The sequence below is a fragment of the Onychostoma macrolepis genome, chromosome 09 (genome assembly GCF_012432095.1).
Source record: "Onychostoma macrolepis isolate SWU-2019 chromosome 09, ASM1243209v1, whole genome shotgun sequence".
Taxonomy (NCBI): Eukaryota; Metazoa; Chordata; class Actinopteri; order Cypriniformes; family Cyprinidae; genus Onychostoma; species Onychostoma macrolepis.
In genome coordinates, this window is record NC_081163.1 from 25819939 (window position 1) to 25841997 (window position 22059).

Genomic DNA, 22059 nt, shown 5'->3' on the forward strand with positions numbered 1-22059 from the left:
TGTTTTTGGGTATCAGTGTTATTCTGTCTGTATGTTTTTCAGTGTGTGTGCATGCATGTATGTGTTTGTGGCCGGTGCTCTTTCTCTCTCTGCTTGACTTATACTGCCGTGGTTTGGCTTCATTTTGAGTCTAACCACAAGCTTATTCCACCTCCCTTCTACAATGACCGTCATAAAGCATCTCTGTGCTGTTCCTGGATCAGCTGTGCCGTCTGAAACACAATGCTTTAAAAACAGTTCAGACGGAGCGGTCTGATTCTAGATCAGCGCCACAGCTCTGCTGTCTGTTTTGGGTGTTGTCTTCATGTGAATCAGAGGGCTGGCTTGCATTAGCATTCACAGATGAGCAGACTTGAGGTTTTGGGAATTAATGTGTTCATAAAAAAGAATTCAGGAGAACTGAAAACATATGGGAACTTCTGGACAAAGATCATTAAAGGGATTTCCAAAGCAAGTCTGGAGTTTCCCTGCGTGAGACTAAAGACAGACACTGAGTTGATTTCAACAGGTGTGTGTATCAGGAGTACAGTAGTCCCTCTTTTTGGACTAGAGCGGAAAAATACTCAGTCTTTGAATAAGGAATGTTTTAAACAAACATTCAGCATTTTAAAAATGTTAAATTATACAGTGGATCTCAGCTTGTTTTGCTTCAGAGGCCAGATTTTTGGTAACTCGACAGTACAAAAACCGTTCATCATACAACAATTCCCTATACTACGATAGACAATGTGGCACCACCACAACAAGGGGACAAATTCTCTCAATATTCAGATTAGTGCTCAACCCATGGGTTTTTCAGTGGACACATCTTAAACTATTACCACCAATAGTAAATACAAGGATTCAGCCTATCAAAGAATCAAATACCAATAGTTATTTGTTGCTAGTGCAACATTATTTCATCCATGTCACAGTAAAGTGGAATTTATACGCTTAAATTTTGAATATACAGCTGATTAACTTGAAGTGGTATCACTCAGTTTGTGTGCCTTGTTATATTTAAATCATACATAAATCTGTCCAAAACCCAGAGACGAGTTAACATTTTAACACTTCTGGGTCCATTGTTCCTGAAGTCAATGGGTGGTTAAATGCCAGAAATTAGGTCTGTGGTTAAGATATTTTCACATTTTATTTTACAATATTTAAATATATATGACCCCTTGTGTTTTTTTTTTAAGCTTTTACTTGCCTTGAAAAAGATGGTTCCTAACAAGTGGATAAACTAAATCTAAATCTAAAGAAATCCAAAAATATACTCTAAATCTATAATCTAAAATATATTTTAAAATGTAATTTATTCCTGTGATGACAACACTGAATCTTCAGCAGCTGTAATCAGGTGCATCAAATGTGTCTCAGTCAGTTCAGTATTGCGTAATAATATCAGCAGCAAATATGCACCTGAGAATAACCTTCATCTATATGGCTACATACAACTATAAATATTGTGTTAGATATTGTCTCATAGATATTCCATTCCAGACAATATCTAAACATGAATGCATGAAAAAGCACATTCAGATTGCAGCTCACCTTTTTTTTTAAATTGCTGGCAGTGTTATGCTTTACACCCTTTTTGAATCATGCATAGCAGGATGAGGTTCCTCTGCAGAATTATGATAGAGCTTCTTTGCATTGTAATAGATTTGTTGTATAGGTGTTCCTGCTCGCCGGTGACCCCTGCTGATGTCATCAAACCATTCACGCGGGACAACGAAAACCGGTGTGATTGACTGCTTCAGAGAAATAGTGACAGAGGAGCTTCAGAGATCTGCGGACGGGAGAGGAGCAACAAACACACAGCCGCTATGTCTCACTATGGTAAGATGAGAGGTTTCACAGGTGTAGGACTCCTCTAATTGAGGTCTGGAAGATGTGTGTGAGATTGCATTTGAAGGAGCGTGAAGTAAAGGCTGGACGCACTGTAACCCCGGCTCTTATTTCTTCAATCAGCACGTGTTTTCAGATCATCTCCACAGTCTGCTTTAACTCTAGTGAACTTCTGCAGAGATTGTTTCACATTCACTTTGGAGGACAATCCCTCCAATATTTTATTCTGCTGGGCGTTTTAAGTTTGCTGTATATTCAGACTAAATTTATTTTACACTGTAAAAAGTGATAAGCTGACTTAACTTAAAAAAATTGAGGAAACCCGTTGCGTTAAAATTAATAAGTACATAATAATTTTTTTAAAAAAAAGTTAAGTGAACTTGACAATTCAATTAACTTATTTTTTTAATTATCATTTACTTAAAAATCTTAAGGCAACGGGTTTCCTAAATTTTTTAAAGTTAAGTCAACTTATCACTTTTTACAGTGTAGGCAGGACGAATAATAATTATAAAAATAAATAAATAAATAAATAAATAATATATATACAGGTGCATCTCAATAAATTAGAATTGTCGTGGAAAAGTTTTTATTTCAGTAATTCAACTCAAATTGTGAAACTCGTGTATTAAATAAATTCAGTGCACACAGACTGAAGTAGTTTAAGTCTTTGGTTCTTTTAATTGTGATGATTTAGGCTCACATTTAACAAAAAACCCACCAATTCACTATCTCAACAAATTAGAATACTTTATAGACCAATAAAAAAAACAAAAACAAAAAAAAACATTTTTAGTGAATTGTTGGCCTTCTGGAAAGTATGTTAATTTACTGTATATGTACTCACTACTTGGTAGGGGCTCCTTTTGCTTTAATTACTGCCTCAATTCGGCGTGGCATGGAGGTGATCAGTTTGTGGCACTGCTGAGGTGGTAGGGAAGCCCAGGTTTCTTTGACAGTGGCCTTCAGCTCATCTGCATTTTTTGGTCTCTTGTTTTTCATTTTCCTCTTGACAATACCCCATAGATTCTCTGTGGGGTTCAGGTCTGGTGAGTTTGCTGGCCAATCAAGCACAGTAACACCATTGTCATTGAACCAGCTTTTGGTACCTTTGGCAGTGTGGGCAGGTGCCAAGTCCTGCTGGAAAATGAAATCAGCATCTCCATAAAGCTTGTCAGCAGAAGGAAGCATGAAGTGCTCTAAAATTTCCTGGTAGATGGCTGCGTTGACTGTGGACTTCAGAAAACACAGTGGACCAACACCAGCAGATGACATGGCAGCCCAAATCATCACTGACTGTGGAAACTTCACACTGGACTTCAAGCAACATGGATTCTGTGCCTCCCCAGCCTTCTACCAGACTCTGGGACCTTGATTTCCAAATGAAATGCAAAATTTACTTTCATCTGAAAAGAGGACTTTGGACCACTGAGCAACAGTCCAGTTCTTTTTCTCCACAGCCCAGGTAAGATGCTTCTGACATTGTCTCTGTTTCAGAAGTGGCTTGGTAGCCTTTTTCCTGAAGACGTCTGAGCGTGGTGACTCTTGATGCACTGACTCCAGCTTCAGTCCACTCCTTGTGAAGCTCTCCCAAGTGTTTGAATCAGCTTTGCTTGACAGTATTCTCAAGCTTGCGGTCATCCCTGTTGCTTGTGCACCTTTTCCTACCTAAATTCTTCCTTCCAGTCAACTTTGCATTTAATATGCTTTGATACAGCACTCTGTAAACAGCCACACCTTTCAGTAATGACCCTCTGTGACTTACCCTCTTTGTGGAGGGTGTCAATGTTCGTCTTCTGGATCACTGCCAAGTCAGCAGTCTTCTCCATTATTGTGGTTTCAAAGAACAAGAGATACCCAGAATTTATACTGTATGGATGGTCATTTATTCAAACTCAAATGTAAATATTCTAATATTTTGAGATACTGATTTTTGACTTTCATGAGCTGTAAGCTCTAATCATCAAAATTAAAACCAAAAAAACTTTTGAAATGTTTTACTTTACATGTAATGAACCTAAAATATATGAAAGTTTCACTTTTTGAAATAATTTACAAGAAAAACTTTTTTCACGACATTCTTATTTATTGAGATGCACCTGTATATTGTATGTTACAGATGTTCTGCCTCAGTATCAGTCCTTCCACACACTGTAAAAAAAAAAAAAAAGTTGAGCCAACTTAAAATTTTAAAGCAACCAGTTTCAGCAGATTTTTGTCTTGTCGTTTTAAGTTTATACAACAAAAATTTAGAATCTCCCACAAAAATAAGTTGAGCAAACTCAAAAATCTGCTGAAGCTGGTTGCCTTAAAACTTTAAGTTGGCTCAATTTTTTTTTTTTTTTTTTTTACAGTGCAGGTTAATGCAGTCTATGCTCATCAGTCCTGCATTTATTTGACCAGAAATACAGTAATATTGTGAAATATTCCAATTTAAAACAATTGTAATTTTTTCTTGTGATGCAAAGCTCAATTTTCAGCATCATTACTCCAGTAACATGATCCTTCAGAAATCATCTTAATATTGTCCATATTTGCTGCTCAAAAATCATTTATCACTTACTCTGTCCTTGGTGAATAAAAATATTAATTAATAACTTCTAAACAGTAGTGTATTTCCACAACTTGTTTATTCCCTCCTCTTGAAGGTTTATTACACTGTAGCTTCCACAAACATTACTACATATTTTTATGGCTTCTGTTGTCATTATGTCATTTTTTATCATAATTTTTCAATCTTGCAAGTAGAATCCCACCACTGGTTTTACTGCTTAACATGACACATCAAATAATAATGATATACAATATTTTAATACTTAAAAAAAAAAAAGAGAGAAAAAGTACAATATAAAAAGTAGTACAATATACTACTAATCTACTCTCTACTATGTATCTACTATTACTAATTTACTAACCAAGTTGATAGTAAATCTGTGGAATTTTCAAACAATGGCCAAAGTATTAAGAAAGTATAAAGGCTGAAGTATTTTTTAAAGATTATGCCTGATTATGGAAACATGGGATCTAACAGGAAATAAAAATAATAATCTGAAAACAACAACAACAGCACATCAACAGAGGATATTTGGTTTAAATGCATTTGACTATTGAATTGTCATTTATTGAAATAAATTTCCATTGTTACATTTCAAATGCAGAATTTATTGGACATTCCATTAAACATGAGGAATACTGTTGGAAACCGTTGGAAGCAACGTTTTGAAATCTTCGCAATCCTACTTTCTCCTCGCAAAATACAACAGGAAAGACTACAGGATGACTTCAAACTGATTGGAGGTAAATCACAAGAGATTTGGCTTAGAAAACGAATTCAGATATACAAAGACATTCAAAGAGGTTCTTCAAAAGAGTTACCATTAGCGTTTCAAACAAGTGTGAACACTGGAAGAGGAAGACCTTGAGCTCTAAAACAGACACTTTAAACAGTTCAGATAGTCTAAAAATTAACCCTCTATATTGATATGCATCACAAATATGTGATTGTGCCTCTGCTGAGGTGAAGAGGAACAAGATCGATCATTAACAGGAAAAAAAAGTCACAAATTATTCCAGCCTTTGGTCCACAGCTAGACTCACCAAACTCAATACTTGATGCTGAATATGACCCACTGACAAGATCTGAAAGAGGTAGATCTCTACAATTCTCTTGGTCTGTGATCAAGCAACAAAAAGATACGACGGCTCGCTAGTATTGAGAATAGTACCGATGTTAGGGTAATTCTGATGAAACCTCTCAAAAACATATTTCAACCCAAAATCAAAAGAAAAAAGAAAACAATTACAGGTGGAAGAAAATGAAGCCTATTTTATGATATTTTCTACTATTTATGACATCTAGCACATTCCCTCACCCCCAATTCTATTTTACAGCATTACACTAAAAACCTGTAATAAAAAATGTGTTATACTAAATCTGTGTAATTTGAGGCAGCAAATCTATTCCTTTAAACCTTATGGTTTACTTCAAAATGTGCTCAACCGTCATACAAATAATACAAAAAACAGCTTCATTTCTTTATGCAAAAATTATTGTTTCCTTTTTTTTTATTTTGGGGATTCAAGGTTTAATATTTCATATTTGGCTGTGCATAATAAGCTGAGAGTTTAGCACACTCAGAGATACCTGGATAGAAACAGAAACATTCATTATGGTTTTGTTTTTTGCATGCAAATGTTAAGGCTTCTGGTCGTGGGCCTTGCTCTATGAATCGCACCTACAGTCAACGTTTCGTATTTTTACTCCAAACAAAAGGTAGAATCAAAGGTTTGCACACAGAAATCATTTCATTTCCAAAGAGAGACGTGACAACAGCTTTCTGAGATCTGCTGGTTTGATGACGATCAAGCGGCGAGGCGCTGAGCGGCCAGTTCCTCGGCATCATCGCGGTTCTCGTGGATCTCCGCCAGCGTCCGCACAAAGCGGGTCCATTCATCGTTTCGCGGGACTGCGATTTGCTATGGTAGAACAGAGAGAGAAACATAAGACAGAGCGTTTTGTAAAGAGGTGTAAAGTCTGTTGTGGCCACACAGCAGACGATCAAACTACTCTGAGATTGTCAGAGTGAACTGACCCCTGCCTAACAATCATCCATCTCGTTCCTCTACTCTATCTGCTGAGTGACAGAGGCCCTCTGTGGCTTCTGAAGGGCCGTGCTGTTAGGGCCCCTCTCTGACAGACACATAATTGTAGTGTGTGTATCATCTTTAGAGGCTCGGAGTGGGCTTTTTACATGACTGTCTCAGTGACAGAACAGGAGCGAGGGAGAAAGGTGTTACGGTGTAGCGGATCTGTGATGTGTCTTAAAGGGATAGTTCTGACATTAATTCTGTCACCCTCATGCCGGTTCCAAACCGGTCGTTCATCTTCGGAACACAAATTAAGATATTTTTTGATGAATTCCGAGAGCTCTCTGACCCTCCCAAAGACAGCAAGGGTCCTAACACGATCAATGAAGAGAAACGTAGCAAGGAGATCGGTAAAATAGTCCATGTGACATCAGTGGCTCAACTTCAATTTTGTGAAGCTACGAGAATACTTTTTGTGCACAAAGAAAACAAAATAATGACTTTATTCAACAATTGGTCTTCTCCACGTCACCCTATAGCGCCATTCTGGAGAGTATCACATACATAAACAACGTATGTACGCGGATACCTTGTTTACGTTCAGATCAAAGCGTAAACAACGTATCAGAGTGGCGCAACTGACACAGAACAGCATACGCCGTTTACGTTCAGTGGATACTCTCCAGAATGGTGCTGGGGTGACGCGTAGGAGACGAATTGTTGAATAAAGTCATTATTTGTGTTTTCTTTGCGCACAAAAAGTAATCTCGTAGCTTCGTAAAATTACCATTTAACCCCTGATGTCACATGGATTATTTTAACGATCTCCTTGCTACGTTTCTGGACCTTGATCGTGTAAGGATCCTTGCTGTCTATGGGAGGGTTAAAGTAAAAATGTAATAGATTTAATAAAAATATCTTACGGGTTTGGAACAACATGAGGGTGAGTAATTAATGACAGAATTTCCCTTTTTGGGTGAACTAACCCTTTAAGTAAACTCTAGTCTCTCACCTCGCCGACGTCGTAAATGTGGATCTGTCCCTCTGAGTCACCCACGGCAATCTCTCTGCCCGACTGAGACCAGCGCAGTCTGTTCAGAGCAGGACTGCCGTCCACCGACATGCTGGCAGTGGGCACCTGCACACACACACACAGGTTCAATTTATTTTCTCCATCTGACCATAAAGACTGAGTGTCTGATGTTGCAAGCGATGAAATCTGATCTCTATGTTCAGTCAGTATCTGATACATCCACATTATATATTTTATTTGTCACAAAGAGGATGTGTAGCATATAGGAGAAAAGGATTCATAACTTCCATGCTGATATTTGAAAGTAACTGGCTGTCAAACATGTTGAAGTACACACAGGACAAGGCTGAACACAAGAAACTGTACGTTTTTCATATACTGGCTTTCTTGTATAGCAGAAATAGCTTACAAGAACATAGATCAACAAACACACTGTGATGCCTTGTTGCGAACTTGGACTCAAACTATCAATGAGTAAAACATGCAAAATAAGTAGTAAATTATATACAGTAAGCTTACTCTATACAGTAAATGTGACCTAGGAGCACAAAACCAGTCATAAGTAGCTCGGGTATATTTGTAGCAGTAGCCAACAATACATTGTATGGGTCAAAATTATCTGTTTTTCTTTTATGCCAAAAATCATTAGGATATTAAACAAAGATCATGTACCATGAAGATATTTTGTAAATTACCTACCGTAAAAATATCAAAACTTAATTTTTGATTAGTAATATGCATTGCTAAGAACTTAATTTGGACAACTTTTAAGGTGATTTTCTCAATATTTAGATTTTTTTTGCACCCTCAGACTCAGAATTCTTTCAAAGAAGTCCTTTCAAATGTTGACCAATGAAGCCTTTATTTGATAAAATAGTAATATTGTGAATATAATTATTAAAAATTATTTTAAATATAACAGGTTTCTATTTGAATATATGTTAAAGTGTAATTTATTCCTTCTGTCATTCTAAAATCATTCAGAAATAATTATCATCATCATCAATGTTAAAAACAGTTGTGCTGCTTCATATTTTTTTGGAAACGATACAATTTTTCAAAATCCCTTCATGAATAAAACCTTCAAAAGAACAGCATTTATTTGGAATAGAAATCTTTTAGAACATTCTAAATGTTTTTACTGATCAATTTAATGCATCTTAGCTAAATAAAATATACATTTTTGGGGGGGAAGAAAATAAACACTTTTTGAACTGATTTTGAATAGTACTGTATATGCTATACATCTTTTCAATTTAACACTATTCATGGCAGAAAGGTTGTTGAACACTAAAGTGCAGTAACTCACAGCATTTGATTGTTTTGTGCAAATGAGTTTTACTTCAAACATTTTAAATCTAATAAGGTACACTGTTTGTTTTAGAAATTGACTGAAAAAAAGATGATTTCAGAGCAAATACATAAATATCCAGATACACTGAATATTGTCAACAGGCTGAAAAAAATGTTTTTTATGTAACTGTTTTAACTATATTGCTCAACCCTGAAAAAAAATACAAATAAAAAAATAATTCTGGCACTCAGTGTAGAAGTGCTGGATAAAAGTTTGATTATGAGTTCCAACCATTATTGCTATTAATAAATATGTCACTGAATATGTGCATCATTTATTCAATGATATTTAATGTTTCACCTCTGTGTCATTGTTGAGGTTCCACAGGTCGATGCGTCCGAGTCCGTCCACACAGGCGAAGAGAGTGGGATGAACCGGAGACCACATGACATCATAAACATAATCTGAGTTGTCCTCAAACGAGTACAGTGGCTTGTTATTCTACAGCAGAGAGAGCAGCACACAGTCAACTGAGAGATACATGAATGACAGTGTTATGTAATAAGTGATTGTGAATGCTGTGCTACCTTGGTGCTCCAGAGTTTAACGGTCCAATCAAACGAGGCGGTCAGGAAGAGATGAGAGAAATCTACGGGTCCTGCCGCTGTGTGACAGTGAATGCCTGTGATTGGACCATGATGCCCCTCAAACATCTCACTGATACCTGCCCGACTGCTCACACACACACACACACACACACACACACACACACAGAGAGAGAGAATGGCAGAGGTTTAATGATCAGCATCTCAGCATGTTTCCATCAGTCAGTTAACACTTCACATCAACGAACACACACCGCTGAGTGTGTGTGAGCTCATTACTGTGAGAGGTAAACAGCCGTGTGAGAGACGCTGAGTGTGTGTGTAGAGGATCAGATAATCACAGCATCATCAATGAAGAGGAAACATTCGCTCTCTCAGCTCATTACAGCACACACAAACACATCGACTATATCCCATTCATAAAAACAAACCGCTTTTCATATTTTTGATATGAACTCTTGCGTCGGAACTTTCAGGACATTCCAAAGTTTACAGAGACAATGAAATCCAATACGACTTCTGCTTCAGTAAAGCTCTACGGTCACAGTAGACACCATAAATTTACTATTAACAGAAATTCAATATTAATTCCCTTATACATATTTGTTAACTATTTATTTACCATTAAACAAACATCAACACTAGTATTCAAAAGTTTGGGGTTTGCAAAATTAAGTCTCTTATGCTCACCAAGGCTGCATTTATTTAAAGAAAAAAAAAACAGTAATTTTTTCAAAATATTATTAGAATTTAAAAGAACTGTTTTCTTTTAAAAAGTAATTTATTCCTTTGATGGCAAAACAGAATTTTCAGTAGTAACATTAAAAATGTTTTTACTGTCACTTTTGATCTATTTAATAAATCCTAAAGGAACAAAACTATGTCTTACAATAAATCTTACTAACCCCAAACTATTGAATGGTAGTGTACATATACAGAATTACTATATATTACTAAATAAAATAATACAAAAGATAAGTATATACATTTTCTATAAATATGTAAAATATCTTAAGTATAATTTTAAAGATTTTTATATTACATAATAAACACTATTTATACAACTATAGCTTATAAGGTAAAGAATTGTGTCAATCATACATAAATTAAAACTGGTAAGATTTTTGTATTAGTATTAGTACTAATACACTCATTGTGTTACATACACAGTATCCAGCTTTACTATTTTAATTAATGAATATATAGTAATTATTGCAATTTTTGCAATAACATTGTAAGTGTGTTGTGTGTGTATTACCTGCCATGACGACAGGCTGTGTAGACTGATCCATCCTCACTTCCAACCACAAAGTTATTAACGTCACCCAGAGGGAAGGACATGGAGGTGACTGCAACCGATTTAGACTGCTTAAACACCAGCTCCATACTGTCCTGTTGACACACACACACACACACACACACACACACACACACACATCAATAACACCACAGCCAACAGCCTCTTCCGCAGATTAGAAATGCGCAATTTAAATTCAGCCAGCGCTTTACCAATCATTAACATCTGACACTGCGGTTTGGCAAATGTTTTTGGAAACTCAAGGGTGAGCAGCATGGAAGAGGTTGTGCTCCTCAGTGGGCCTTTTATAGCGCTTCTGATGCCAACGAATTCATGTCAGCAAGATTTGTACACAACATTCACTATTTTACTGGTTGAGTAAGAAAATCGCTTTCTTTGAGTGTGATATTCAAACTCTGAAACTATGATGGTATATTTGAAGGGCATTGTGGGTACCTGTGGTTGAGACAGCATGTCCAGGCTCCAGGAGCACATCTTTCCATCAGTGGAGATGCTAATGAGGTTATGAGCATTTTGCGTGCCAACCACATTAACACAGTACACTGGGTGCTGCATAGAGAAACAGCAATATAAGGTTAAGGGTAAAAATTATAAAACAAATCGGGAAAATATGCAATTAGTTTTAGGACACCATAATAATAATAATATCTCAAGGTTCTTGGACTGCACCTACTGCTTCGCCTAATTTCCAGTATGGTGTGTGAACGTCACGTACCGTGTGGGCCGCAGCAGAGAGAGGCGTCCTCTGGACAGGAGTGCGTCTGTTACTTCTGTTGTCCCAGAGGACGATCTGTCCTGAGTAAGTGCCACCGACAACCAGGTTAGGATGAAACTTTGCAAATGCTGCAGACATGACAGCAGACTAGAGGAGTGAGAGAGACAGAGATAATTACACATTCCTTCAATCCAACTGGGCAAATCCACAGGAAGTCAGGTTTAGCAGCTTCACCTGTGTAATTAAAATTGAAACTACCACATACGTTACAATCCATGTTTTAGCCTACTCACTGAAATTGCCCATTGCAGCTCATCTGCTGGTTCTTGTTTAGAATGTTTGTGTATTTAAAGGGATAGACTACCCTAGTGAAAAATAAATGCTAAAATGTATTTGAAATACATTAATTTCATGCTAAGTATTCTACAAATACATTTACATATTTATGTACTTAATAAAAATACCCTGCAATTGAACTTTTAGCATACTAAACCGGTAAACTTAAAGTCTGCTAAATTGGAACAACAAATTTTTTACTTTGCACTTTAATTGTGCAGAAGTAGTGCTAAAGATATACTGAAGTATATTTGATTGTGCTAAAGTGGAAATATTGCAAGTATACTTCAGGTACACTTTAATTATCTTGCATATCTTGACTGATATTATTCAAAGATCATAATCATCATCAATAGTGACATTAATACACGTTTTAGGCTTATTAATAAGAAATGTGCATTGTGCACAAGTAGTACACCAAATAAAGTTTAATTATAATTATTAAATCAGTAAGTCTTGAGTGGCATGTCAGTAAATATGTTAATAGATTTTTAACTATACTTAGTATGAAATAAGTGCATTTTAAACATTTAAAATATTACTTTTTTACTAAGGGATAGAAAAATGAAATTTTTGTCATCAATTATGCACCCCATGTTGTTTTAAACTTTTCATTTTCATTCAACTGCAAAACACAAACAAAGATATTTTTAATCAGAAGCCTGAGAGATTTTTGCTCTTTAAAAGTTCATTTCAAGTGTTGATGCTTCAAAAATTCATAAAAGTCTTCTGAAGAGATACAATTACTTTATATTTATACATAAAGATTGAGAAACTCACATGCATAAAGCTCATCAAATATGGTAAACAGAGGCTCATCTGTATTTGCATGACACAAGATGAAACTAATTGGTTCTTACGGAAACTCAAACGTGCTCAAGTGACATCCGAAAACAAAACTCTTGTGCATCAAGCAAGTTCATTTGAGCTTTAGCATAAAGACCTTTCTTTTACAATCTCTTACAATGAACTTTTTGAAGTATGAACGTTATGGTGGAATGGACTTTCAATGGAGGAACAGAAATCTGTCAGTTTATATTCAAAATCTCTTAATTTGTGTTTGTAGATACATTACAAATACACTAAATAAATGATAATAAAACTTATTAAAAAATATTAAAATAATAAAAATTAAACAAATGTCATGCCAATAAAGCAACCTGAACTTGAAAAACTTGAACTTTAAATTAAAGTCTAATGGATTTGGATGGAATGACGTGAAGGTGAGCAAATGATGACAGAGTTTTCATTTTTAGGTGAATTAACCCTTTAAGTATTGAACACAAAAAAATGGCCAAATAATATACTCTACAGAATATAAATCTTTGATGGCTTTATTAAAACGATTTTTGCTCAGCTCATCTATTTTATACTATTTGAAAATTAATGTATAAATGGGGGAGAGGTAAGTAAAGTTTGTCAAGTTACTTCTCACTGCAGCTTCTCAGCGGTTAAGCTGATATTTTCTCAGCAAGTCCTGTACCTTCTTGTTTTTAAAAATAGTTTGCGAGAAAAGCTACATTATAAAAGCCTTTGAGGTGCATCAAGCATAAATGTAGCTTGTATCTGTTTGATGTGACCTTAAATTCCACCATGACACCTCAAAACACCAATTGAATATGAAGGGAGTTTAAATTTTTACACCAACAACTAAATGACGCTGATGCTTAATTTTGTTTTTGACTGAATAAGCTGAACTCACACTTTTCTCAAAGAAGAGTTAACCAGCCCCAACACACTCAGCAAAAAGAAGGAACAAGTAACAACTTCACACCTCTTTGAGTGTGTGTGAATACTGCTGGAGTTTTTCCACACGTATGTATGTGTGTGTGTGTGTGTGTGTGTGTCCGTTGCTGAGGGTGGCACATGTGGTTCTACTCAGGCCATCCCAAGCAGATCACCTCAGGCCAAACACACAGTCAACACTGAACATACAGCAACACTATCACATACACAAACATCAAAAAGAAATGCTACAATTTGCTTCTGTGCTGCTTGTAATGCAACATAATGGCAATAAGGATTCAAATCTGTGGGGTTGAGTCTGATGACCATTTATATTTTAAATTAACTGTAGTCAAACAGTTACACACAGTAAATATATAATTTATATATTTATATAATATAAAACTTATAATTTCCATTTAATTATATATTTAAACAAAATTCCTAAAAATACTGATAAGTGTTTTTTTTTCTTGCATCACACTAGCTTTGCTGCATGTGCAATGCGAAATTTAAACAAATCTCTCCTCTTTTATGAACAAAATTGTGCAAATAAAGTAGTAACATGGGAATAACACAGTTATTAAACATTTTAACATGGTTTGAAAATGATTAATTTATGAACTATTCCTTTAAGGTATCACAAGTGTGTGTGTGTGTGTGTGCGCGCGTTTTTGTGAAAAGTCAGGACATAGATTTGTATAATGACAAAGGTATGACATAGGTATTACAAGGTGAAAGTGACTTTTCAGGACATTGACCCATGTCCCCACTTTTCAAAACGCTTATAAATCATACAGAGTGAGGTTTTTTTGGGGTAAGTTGAAATGCACAGTCTCCTGTAAGGGGTAGGTTTAGGTGTAGGGTTGGTGTAGGGCAATAGCACATACAGTAAGTACACTATAAAAACCATTACGCCTATGGGATGTCCCCACTTTTCACAAAAACGAACATGTGTGTGTTTGAATTACAGTAGAGTGAAATCACAGTGTGCAGGGGAATGAGAGGGAGACAGAAAGATACAGGGAGGAAGAGAGGATGGAAGGAAATCCGGCTGCAGCCCACCCGTGAGATCTCAGGCCAGTGTGTAGGTGTTTGTATATGACAATCATGTTATGTGGGATGGCTTTCAGGAGGTGTGTGTACGTGGATGAGTGAGAAGTCAGTCTTTGCTGATTGAAGGCAGGTGTGTGTGTGTGTGTGTGTGTATACCTACCTGACAGTGGAAGACATACTCCGGTGTGGTCTTCTTATATTTCATGTTCCAGACTAAAGCCACTCCATCAGGCTCATGCGGGGCTTCCTCATTGTTGTTATAAGAGGCAACCAGCAACTCTGGATACTGTAAACGTGTATAGGTCAAGAACTAGACTTTATACTACATAAAGACTTTTGACTTCCAGCATGTCTGGTTACAGCTTTTTCTGGCCGACAAGCATCCACTTGTATGTATTCATTCATTCAATCATTCTTTGGACTACCTGTTACAAACATGCATGGAAAAAAGCTTTTATAAAAACTGTCACTGGGACAAAATATATCTTTTAATATTAATAATTCAAAATGCAAACTAAATGCTAAATAAAACAGTTGTACCTAAAAAGAAGAAATAATTTACCCTTACATTGTTCTTAACCCAAACTATATGACTCAAATAAGTAATAGACAACTCCTGTGCTATATTCAGACTGAAATGTACAGTGCCGTGAAAAGGGTTTTGCCCCTTCTTGCATTTTGTGTCACACTTAAAAGATTCAGATCAAACAAATTTCAATATTACACAAAGATAATGCAAGTAAATACAAAATGCAGTTTTTAAATGATGATTTCGTTTATTAAGGGAAAAAAGCTGTCCAAACCTACCTGGCCCTACATGAAAATTTAATTGCCCCCTCCTGTTAAATCATGAAAGAACTGTGATTAACCACATTATTTTAGAAAGCGGAGTTAAATTTCAATAGCCAAACCCAGACCTGATTCCTGCCAGACCTGTTGAATCAAGAAATCACTTAATCAGAACCTGTCTGACAAAGTGAAGCATGTTTAAAGAGCAACACATCATGCAGCGATCTAAAGAAATGTATCAGTCTGGAAAGGGTTATAAAGACATTTCTAAGCCTTTGGGACTCCAGCAAACCAAGGTCAGAGCCATTATCCACAAATGGAGAAAACTTGGAACAGTGGTGAACCTTCCCAGGAGTGGCCGGCCTACTGAAATTACTCCAAGAGCGCCACGACGACTCATCCGGGAGGTAATAAAAGAACCCAGAACAACATCTAAAGAACTGCAGGCCTCACTTGCCTCAATTAAGGTCAGTGTTTATGATTCAACAATAAGAAAGAGACTGCGCTAAAACGACATCCATGGGAGAGTTCCAAGGCAAAAGCCATTGCTGATCAAAAATAACACAAAGGCTCGTCTCACATTTGGCACAAAATATCTTGATTATCCCCAAGACTTTTGGGCAAATATTCTGTGGACTGATGTGACAAAAGTTGAACTTTTTGGAAGGTGTGTGTCCCGTTACATCTGGCATAAAACCAACACAGCATTTCATAAAAAGAACATCATACCAACAGTCAAACATGGTGGTGGTAGTGTGATGGTCTAGGACCTGGACGACTTGCCATAATTGATGGAACCATGAATTCTGCACTCTATCAGCAAATCTTGAAGGAGAATGTACGGCCATCAGTTTGTGACCTAAAGCTTAAGCGCACTTGTATGAAGGTAAAATGACGTCAAAAAGATTTGCATGCGCAGGGTAAGATTTGTGAAAGTGTACATAAGATAGCAAGCGTAAATTAATTTTGCATTCTCAAGAAGAGAGTTGTAAAAGTGCAAATTGCATTTCAAGCGTAAGAAAAAAGATTTGCAGCCTTTACTGTTTTTGTAAGTGTATATCAAGTATTGTGAAACTGAAACTTCATGCTAAGGCAAAATAAATATGATCTGTATTCTTCTGACTTTCATTTTTCTGCGCTTACACTTTTGGCGCTGTTGTTTCGCCCAAATACAGCCAAAAGTATTGCAAGCCTGTGCCCAGTGTTTTGCAATTGAAAACAACCTTATCAAGAACTGCAAAACGGATTGACCGCGTAAAACCAATATGTGTGTAGAAAAAACGTTGCAACTGTCTAAATGACTTCTTGCGTGCATAGAGCAAAATGTTCGCCAAATAACCCGCTGTGTACGTCTGCGTCTTTGCGCTTGCAGTTTTGGCACGATTCTCTCACTGATTTCAGATTTGCAAGCGTGTGGAAGGCGGGACCTTCTTCTTTCAGCCAATCAGATGAAGCTCTTGCTGACTCTCGATTTACTCTTATCTGATTGGTTCAATAAAAACTCCAGACGTGAGAACACATCTTTATTTTAATTTGACTCAGCGTCATTCTTATTTCGGGGATGGTATTTTTAATGCAGATACATATAAAAAAAAATCAATAAATAATTAATAATACAATAAAATAAAATAATAAAACAAAAAAGCATGATCCTTTATAAGCTGTGTAGGCTACCATTAGACTGACTACCATGTGTTCATTCTGAATTTCGAGCTAATATTAGGAAATGACATTTCTGTGTATTCACTCTATTTATCCTAATCATCCTTCTCTTCAGCAGACCATATGATATTAGTTTGTAATCTTGATGCTACTGAAAGTATCTGCACTACTATGCATAATTTCACCATGTCTCCTGATCAGGGTTGATGCCAGATTTTTGTTTTTCCTTTAACGTGTATTTAAAGGAGATTTTACTGTACTGTACTAAATATTTACCCCTAAATTATGCATTTACCATCTGTAATGCCATGTGAAACCACTAGATGGATGTATAACCATATGTCAACATTACTGTGTATTTCATGGTTTCTGGGAATATTTGATTCAGACATAGTTATTTTGCATTTGGTTTTTCATTTAGATGCATATATTTAGACATTATTAAAGACTATATTTTGTCAAAGTAGTTGTAATTTTTTAAATGTTGATTAAATGTTTGAAGTGTCAGTTTTTGCATTACAGTCAAATCTGGAGACAAATCGCTATTAAACATTTTGATTGTAAAGTTTAACATCATTTCAGTGGTGTAGGCAGATTATCTAAAATATTAAATTTCAATGCAATGTCGAACCAATCCAATAATGTTCACTCTAGCTTGAAGATCAGTATATAAGCACATGGTAGTCAGCCTAATGGTACACAGCTTCTAAGGATCATGCTTTTTGTTTTATTATTTTATTTTATTGTATTTATTTACTTTTTAATATATATATGTGTGCATTAAAAATACCATCCCCACAATAAGAATGACGCTGAGTCAAATTAAAATAAAGATGTGTTCTCACGTCTGGAGTTTTTATTGAACCAATCAGATAAGAGTAAATCGAGAGTCAGCAAGAGCTTCATCTGATTGGCTGAAAGAAGAAGGTCCCGCCTTCCACACGCGCTTGCAAATCTGAAATCAGTGAGAGAATCGTACAAAACTGCAAGCGCAAAGACGCAGACGTACACAGCGGGTTATTTGGCAACATTTTGCTCTATGCACGCAAGAAGTCATTTAGACAGTTGCAACGATTTTTTTTTCTACACACACATATTGGTTTTACGCAGTCAATCCGTTTTGCAGTTCTTGATAAGGTTGTTTTCAATTGCAAAACACTGGGCACAGGCTTGCAATACTTTTGGCTGTATTTGGGCGAAACAACAGCGCCAAAAGTGTAAGCGCGGAAAAATGAAAGTCAGAAGAATACAGATCATATTTATTTTGCCTTAGCATGAAGTTTCAGTTTCACAATACTTGATATACACTTACAAAAAACAGTAAAAGGCTGCAAATCTTTTTTTCTTACGCTTGAAATGCAATTTGCACTTTTACAACTCTTTTCTTGCGAATGCAAAATTAATTTACGCTTGCTATCTTATGTACACTTTCACAAATCTTACCCTGCGCATGCAAATCTTTTTGACGTCATTTTACCTTCATACACTTGGGTTATGCAGCAGGACAATGATCCCAAACACACCAGCAAGTCCACCTCTGAATGGCTCAAGAAAAACTAAATTAAGGTTTTGGAGTGGCCATGTCAAAGTTCGAACTTAAATCCGATTGAGATGCTGTGGCATGACCTTAAACAGTCCATTCATGCTTGAAAACCCTCCAATGTGGCTGAATTAAAACAATTCTGCAAAGAAGAATGGGCCAAAATTCCTCCACAGCGATGTGAAAGACTCATTGCCAGTTATCGCAAACGCTTGATTGCAGTTGTTGCTGCAAAGGGTGGCACAACCAGTTATTAGATTTAGGGTGCAATTACTTTTTCACGTAGGGCCAGGCAGGTTTGGACAGCTTTTTTACCTTAATAAATGAAATCATAATTTCAAAACTGCATTTTGTATTTACTCGGGTTATCTTTATGTAATATTAAAATTTGTTTGAATCTTTTAAGTGTGACATGCAAAAAAAAAAAAACAGGAAGGGGGCAAAAAACTTTTCACGGCACTGTAAGTCATATATGTTTGGAATGACATGTTGGTGAGTAAATGATTACGTTACTGGTGAAAAAGAATAGCTTTTCCAGAAAGAAAGCTAGTTTTTCCAAAAATCTGAGGAGTAACATGACATGTCATTACAGCTGTGCAGTGTTTTTAATTCAATCTTATAAATTAATAAATTTTTTAGTTTCATTTGTGGTATTTAGCCACTAATTGCTTGAGTAAAAACATGACGCCAGGAGATTTCTCATGCAAACTCACATTGACAGCATGGTTTCAGTGTGTGTTTTGTGCTCTCTCTCAAATCACACACACGTTTGTGCTGTGGACACACATGAGGCGCAGTGCGTTTGAGAGGGTTTATACTGTAGATCTATTACATCAAACTAGACACATGTCCAAATCAGGTATGTTCAAATGTTTAACTGGACCCTATTATAAAATATATCCATTACTTAATTACATATTATATCTATTACATAAACAATATATCCAAAACATTATATCCAATCATTTTTCATGCTTTCATGAACAACAGTAGGAGCAGTTTTGATAAATTGTAAAACTAACCTATTAATGAAAAATATAATTCAATTTCAGCCTAATTTCACGTGTTACATCATTGTTAAATATTATACAGTACCATTTAAAAGTTGTGTCAGTAAGATTTTTACAAGTTTTTGAAAAGTCTCTTATGACCAAGGCTGCATTTATTTTATCAAAAATACAGTAAAAACAGTAATATTGTGAAATATGATTACCAATTTCATTGCTCAAAAGACTAATTTCTTTAAAAAAAAAAACTCCCTGGTCCCAGATTTGAATGGTATTGTATACGTTATAATGCAATGAAAATAAAGGCTTCAAATGTTAAAAATAAAAAATAAAAAATGAAACCAGACAAATATTTCATGAAAATCAATATTTATACTTTTAAGTTTTGACATAAATTAAGTTTAGGAGGTCACGTACCTGTGGGGACCAATCCAGACAGGTCACCACTCGCTGTTTGGACCAGCGATCATCAACAAACTTCCTGTTTAGAGACAGTTTGCCCCCAGCCTGCATCTCACTAGAGTCACACACACGCACACACAAGTATCTCACATTAAACAGTGCACATGAGCTGGTTTGTGAGTTTGTTTAGGTGAGTAGGGCTGACTGTTACCCTTCCTTCTCCTCCATGTCACGGCCGCTGTAGTCGAAGAAAACATCCACGTGTTCGGACAGAGCGCGCTCGATGATACGTGTGCTGTGATCGAAAAACTCCATGAACTCCTCCGTGTGCAGAATCTGCAACTTCTCCTCCTCTGTTAGCTCATGAGGGGGCGCTACACTCACAAACAGACAGGAAACAATGGCAGGTGTGTAACTGGATGAAATTAATTGCATTTATGCATCAGAATTGTTGAACTCTTGATTCTAGTGGTTGACAAATGTTCCAAAGTGTTTAATTAAATAGTGTTTAATTCTCCATAACTGCATGGCTGTGAAGCAGTTCCAGGTTTGTTCCAGTCAATCCAGTATTGAGCTATGCTAGATGCTTAATCATTATTGTAAGAGAGTATCACAAAAGATGTCTAAACACACGCATATCGCAGGGAGCAACTGTGCATAAGTGGAAGAATGGATTTTGAACCTCTAAACTATTGAAAATTTAATGCACACTCTGGGTAGAATCATGTCCACGACTTGAAGCAGGGTGCACTAAATTGTGTGCATTAAACTGTCAATATTTAAGTGGTCTGTTGTGAATTTTTTCTTACATATATTTCTTAGCTAGATTGTGCTTCCATTACACCAACATTAAACTAAAAATTGACATTTTATTTTAAGGTACAATTCTCGCCATTACAAACCATTAACTACGACTTGTCTCAAACTCCTAATTTGCAACTTATTAATAGTTAGTAAAGTAGTTGTTAAGTTTAGGTGTTGGGTAGGATTAGGGAAGTAAATAATAATAATAATAAAAAAAAAAAATGACAAACACAACAAAATTGACAAACTAAAATGAAAAAGAAAACAGAAAAAAATAAAAATAAAAATTTAATTAAAAATATTAGCAAAAACTAAGATAGTTAGAACATCAATGATACTAAAATAACACTAATGTATTACACTAGAGTTGGTAGGACACTGTATATGAGGTGTGGTTCAATACTTTACCTTCCTCATCTTGTTTCTCTGCTGGCTTCTCTTTCTCTACCTCAACCTCAGGCTGCGGAGGTGCGGTCTCTTCCTCCTCATCTTCCTCTGCAATAAGAAGATCACAAACATAAACATAATTCACACCAGAGCTGCTGAACTGTCTTATTATAGGGCCCATGTTACACATTACTTGGGTTATAACTGGGTTAATATAGTATTTTCAAGATTACATTTGTTTACTGTGGGTTAATTGGTATTAAACAACTCATGGTAACATTATAGCACTGCGTTCTTTCAAATTGTACAATCTGGCTCCCGAATTCATTCGTTAGCAAAAATCCACATTTACATATCAACACCTATTCAGTGTTCAGCAACTTGACCTAAGTACAATAGGAACCATTCTGCATGTCAGCCAAGTCAGCCAATAGTAACAGAAATCATTAACGTGCAAATAACCTCTTAAAAGGTACAGTAGCAAAAGCAGTCTTTTTAATTCTAAGGGTCAGAGACTGTAATAAACGTCATGAAAAACTAAAATGATTACGTTTTGATTAAAAAAAAACAAAAAAAACAAAAGAGACTTCTAAAAAAAACTTTTTTTGAGATGAAACCACTGTAATCCAAAAGGTGGGAAATTTACTTTCATTTTTACTTATCAACCATAGTGGTTAAATTAAAGCTAAAATTTACGTGCCATTTTCTCTAATTAAAAATATATAAATTATCTAACTATATGAAGTGGATCAAAAAACATCCAATGTGCATTTTTAAATGTGACTGAAGAGTTGCTACCGGGTCGCAAGAACGTCCTGGGAGAAATGTGTATAGATATGAGACACTTATTCATTGCGTGTTAATGATTGTTCTAATTATTCTGTATTTTCGTTGTGTGCGATTGATACAGAGTAGCAATTTGACAATTTTTATGTTAAATAAGTAAATGAAAGATTGCTCTGATCT

At 35.8% G+C, this 22059-nt stretch overlaps 1 protein-coding gene across 2 annotated transcripts in view; it reads right to left on the reverse strand.

Moving 5' to 3' along the window:
- Positions 1 to 4502: 4502 nt before the first annotated feature.
- The window catches only part of dync1i2a (dynein, cytoplasmic 1, intermediate chain 2a), a 54627-nt gene continuing 37070 nt past the window's right edge, over positions 4503 to 22059 (reverse strand). Inside the window, exons 7-17 of one of the 2 annotated variants that reach the window (XM_058786921.1) lie at positions 21115 to 21201; positions 20114 to 20276; positions 19918 to 20017; positions 14663 to 14788; positions 11386 to 11532; positions 11106 to 11219; positions 10611 to 10744; positions 9335 to 9479; positions 9108 to 9248; positions 7433 to 7558; positions 4503 to 6309 (exon numbers count right to left, since the gene is read on the reverse strand). In XM_058786921.1, the coding sequence (XP_058642904.1) occupies positions 6196 to 6309; positions 7433 to 7558; positions 9108 to 9248; positions 9335 to 9479; positions 10611 to 10744; positions 11106 to 11219; positions 11386 to 11532; positions 14663 to 14788; positions 19918 to 20017; positions 20114 to 20276; positions 21115 to 21201 (1397 nt within the window). In that variant the 3' untranslated portion in view covers positions 4503 to 6195. The remainder of the gene's footprint in view (positions 6310 to 7432; positions 7559 to 9107; positions 9249 to 9334; positions 9480 to 10610; positions 10745 to 11105; positions 11220 to 11385; positions 11533 to 14662; positions 14789 to 19917; positions 20018 to 20113; positions 20277 to 21114; positions 21202 to 22059) is intronic. The other variant, XM_058786922.1, reaches the window with a different exon arrangement.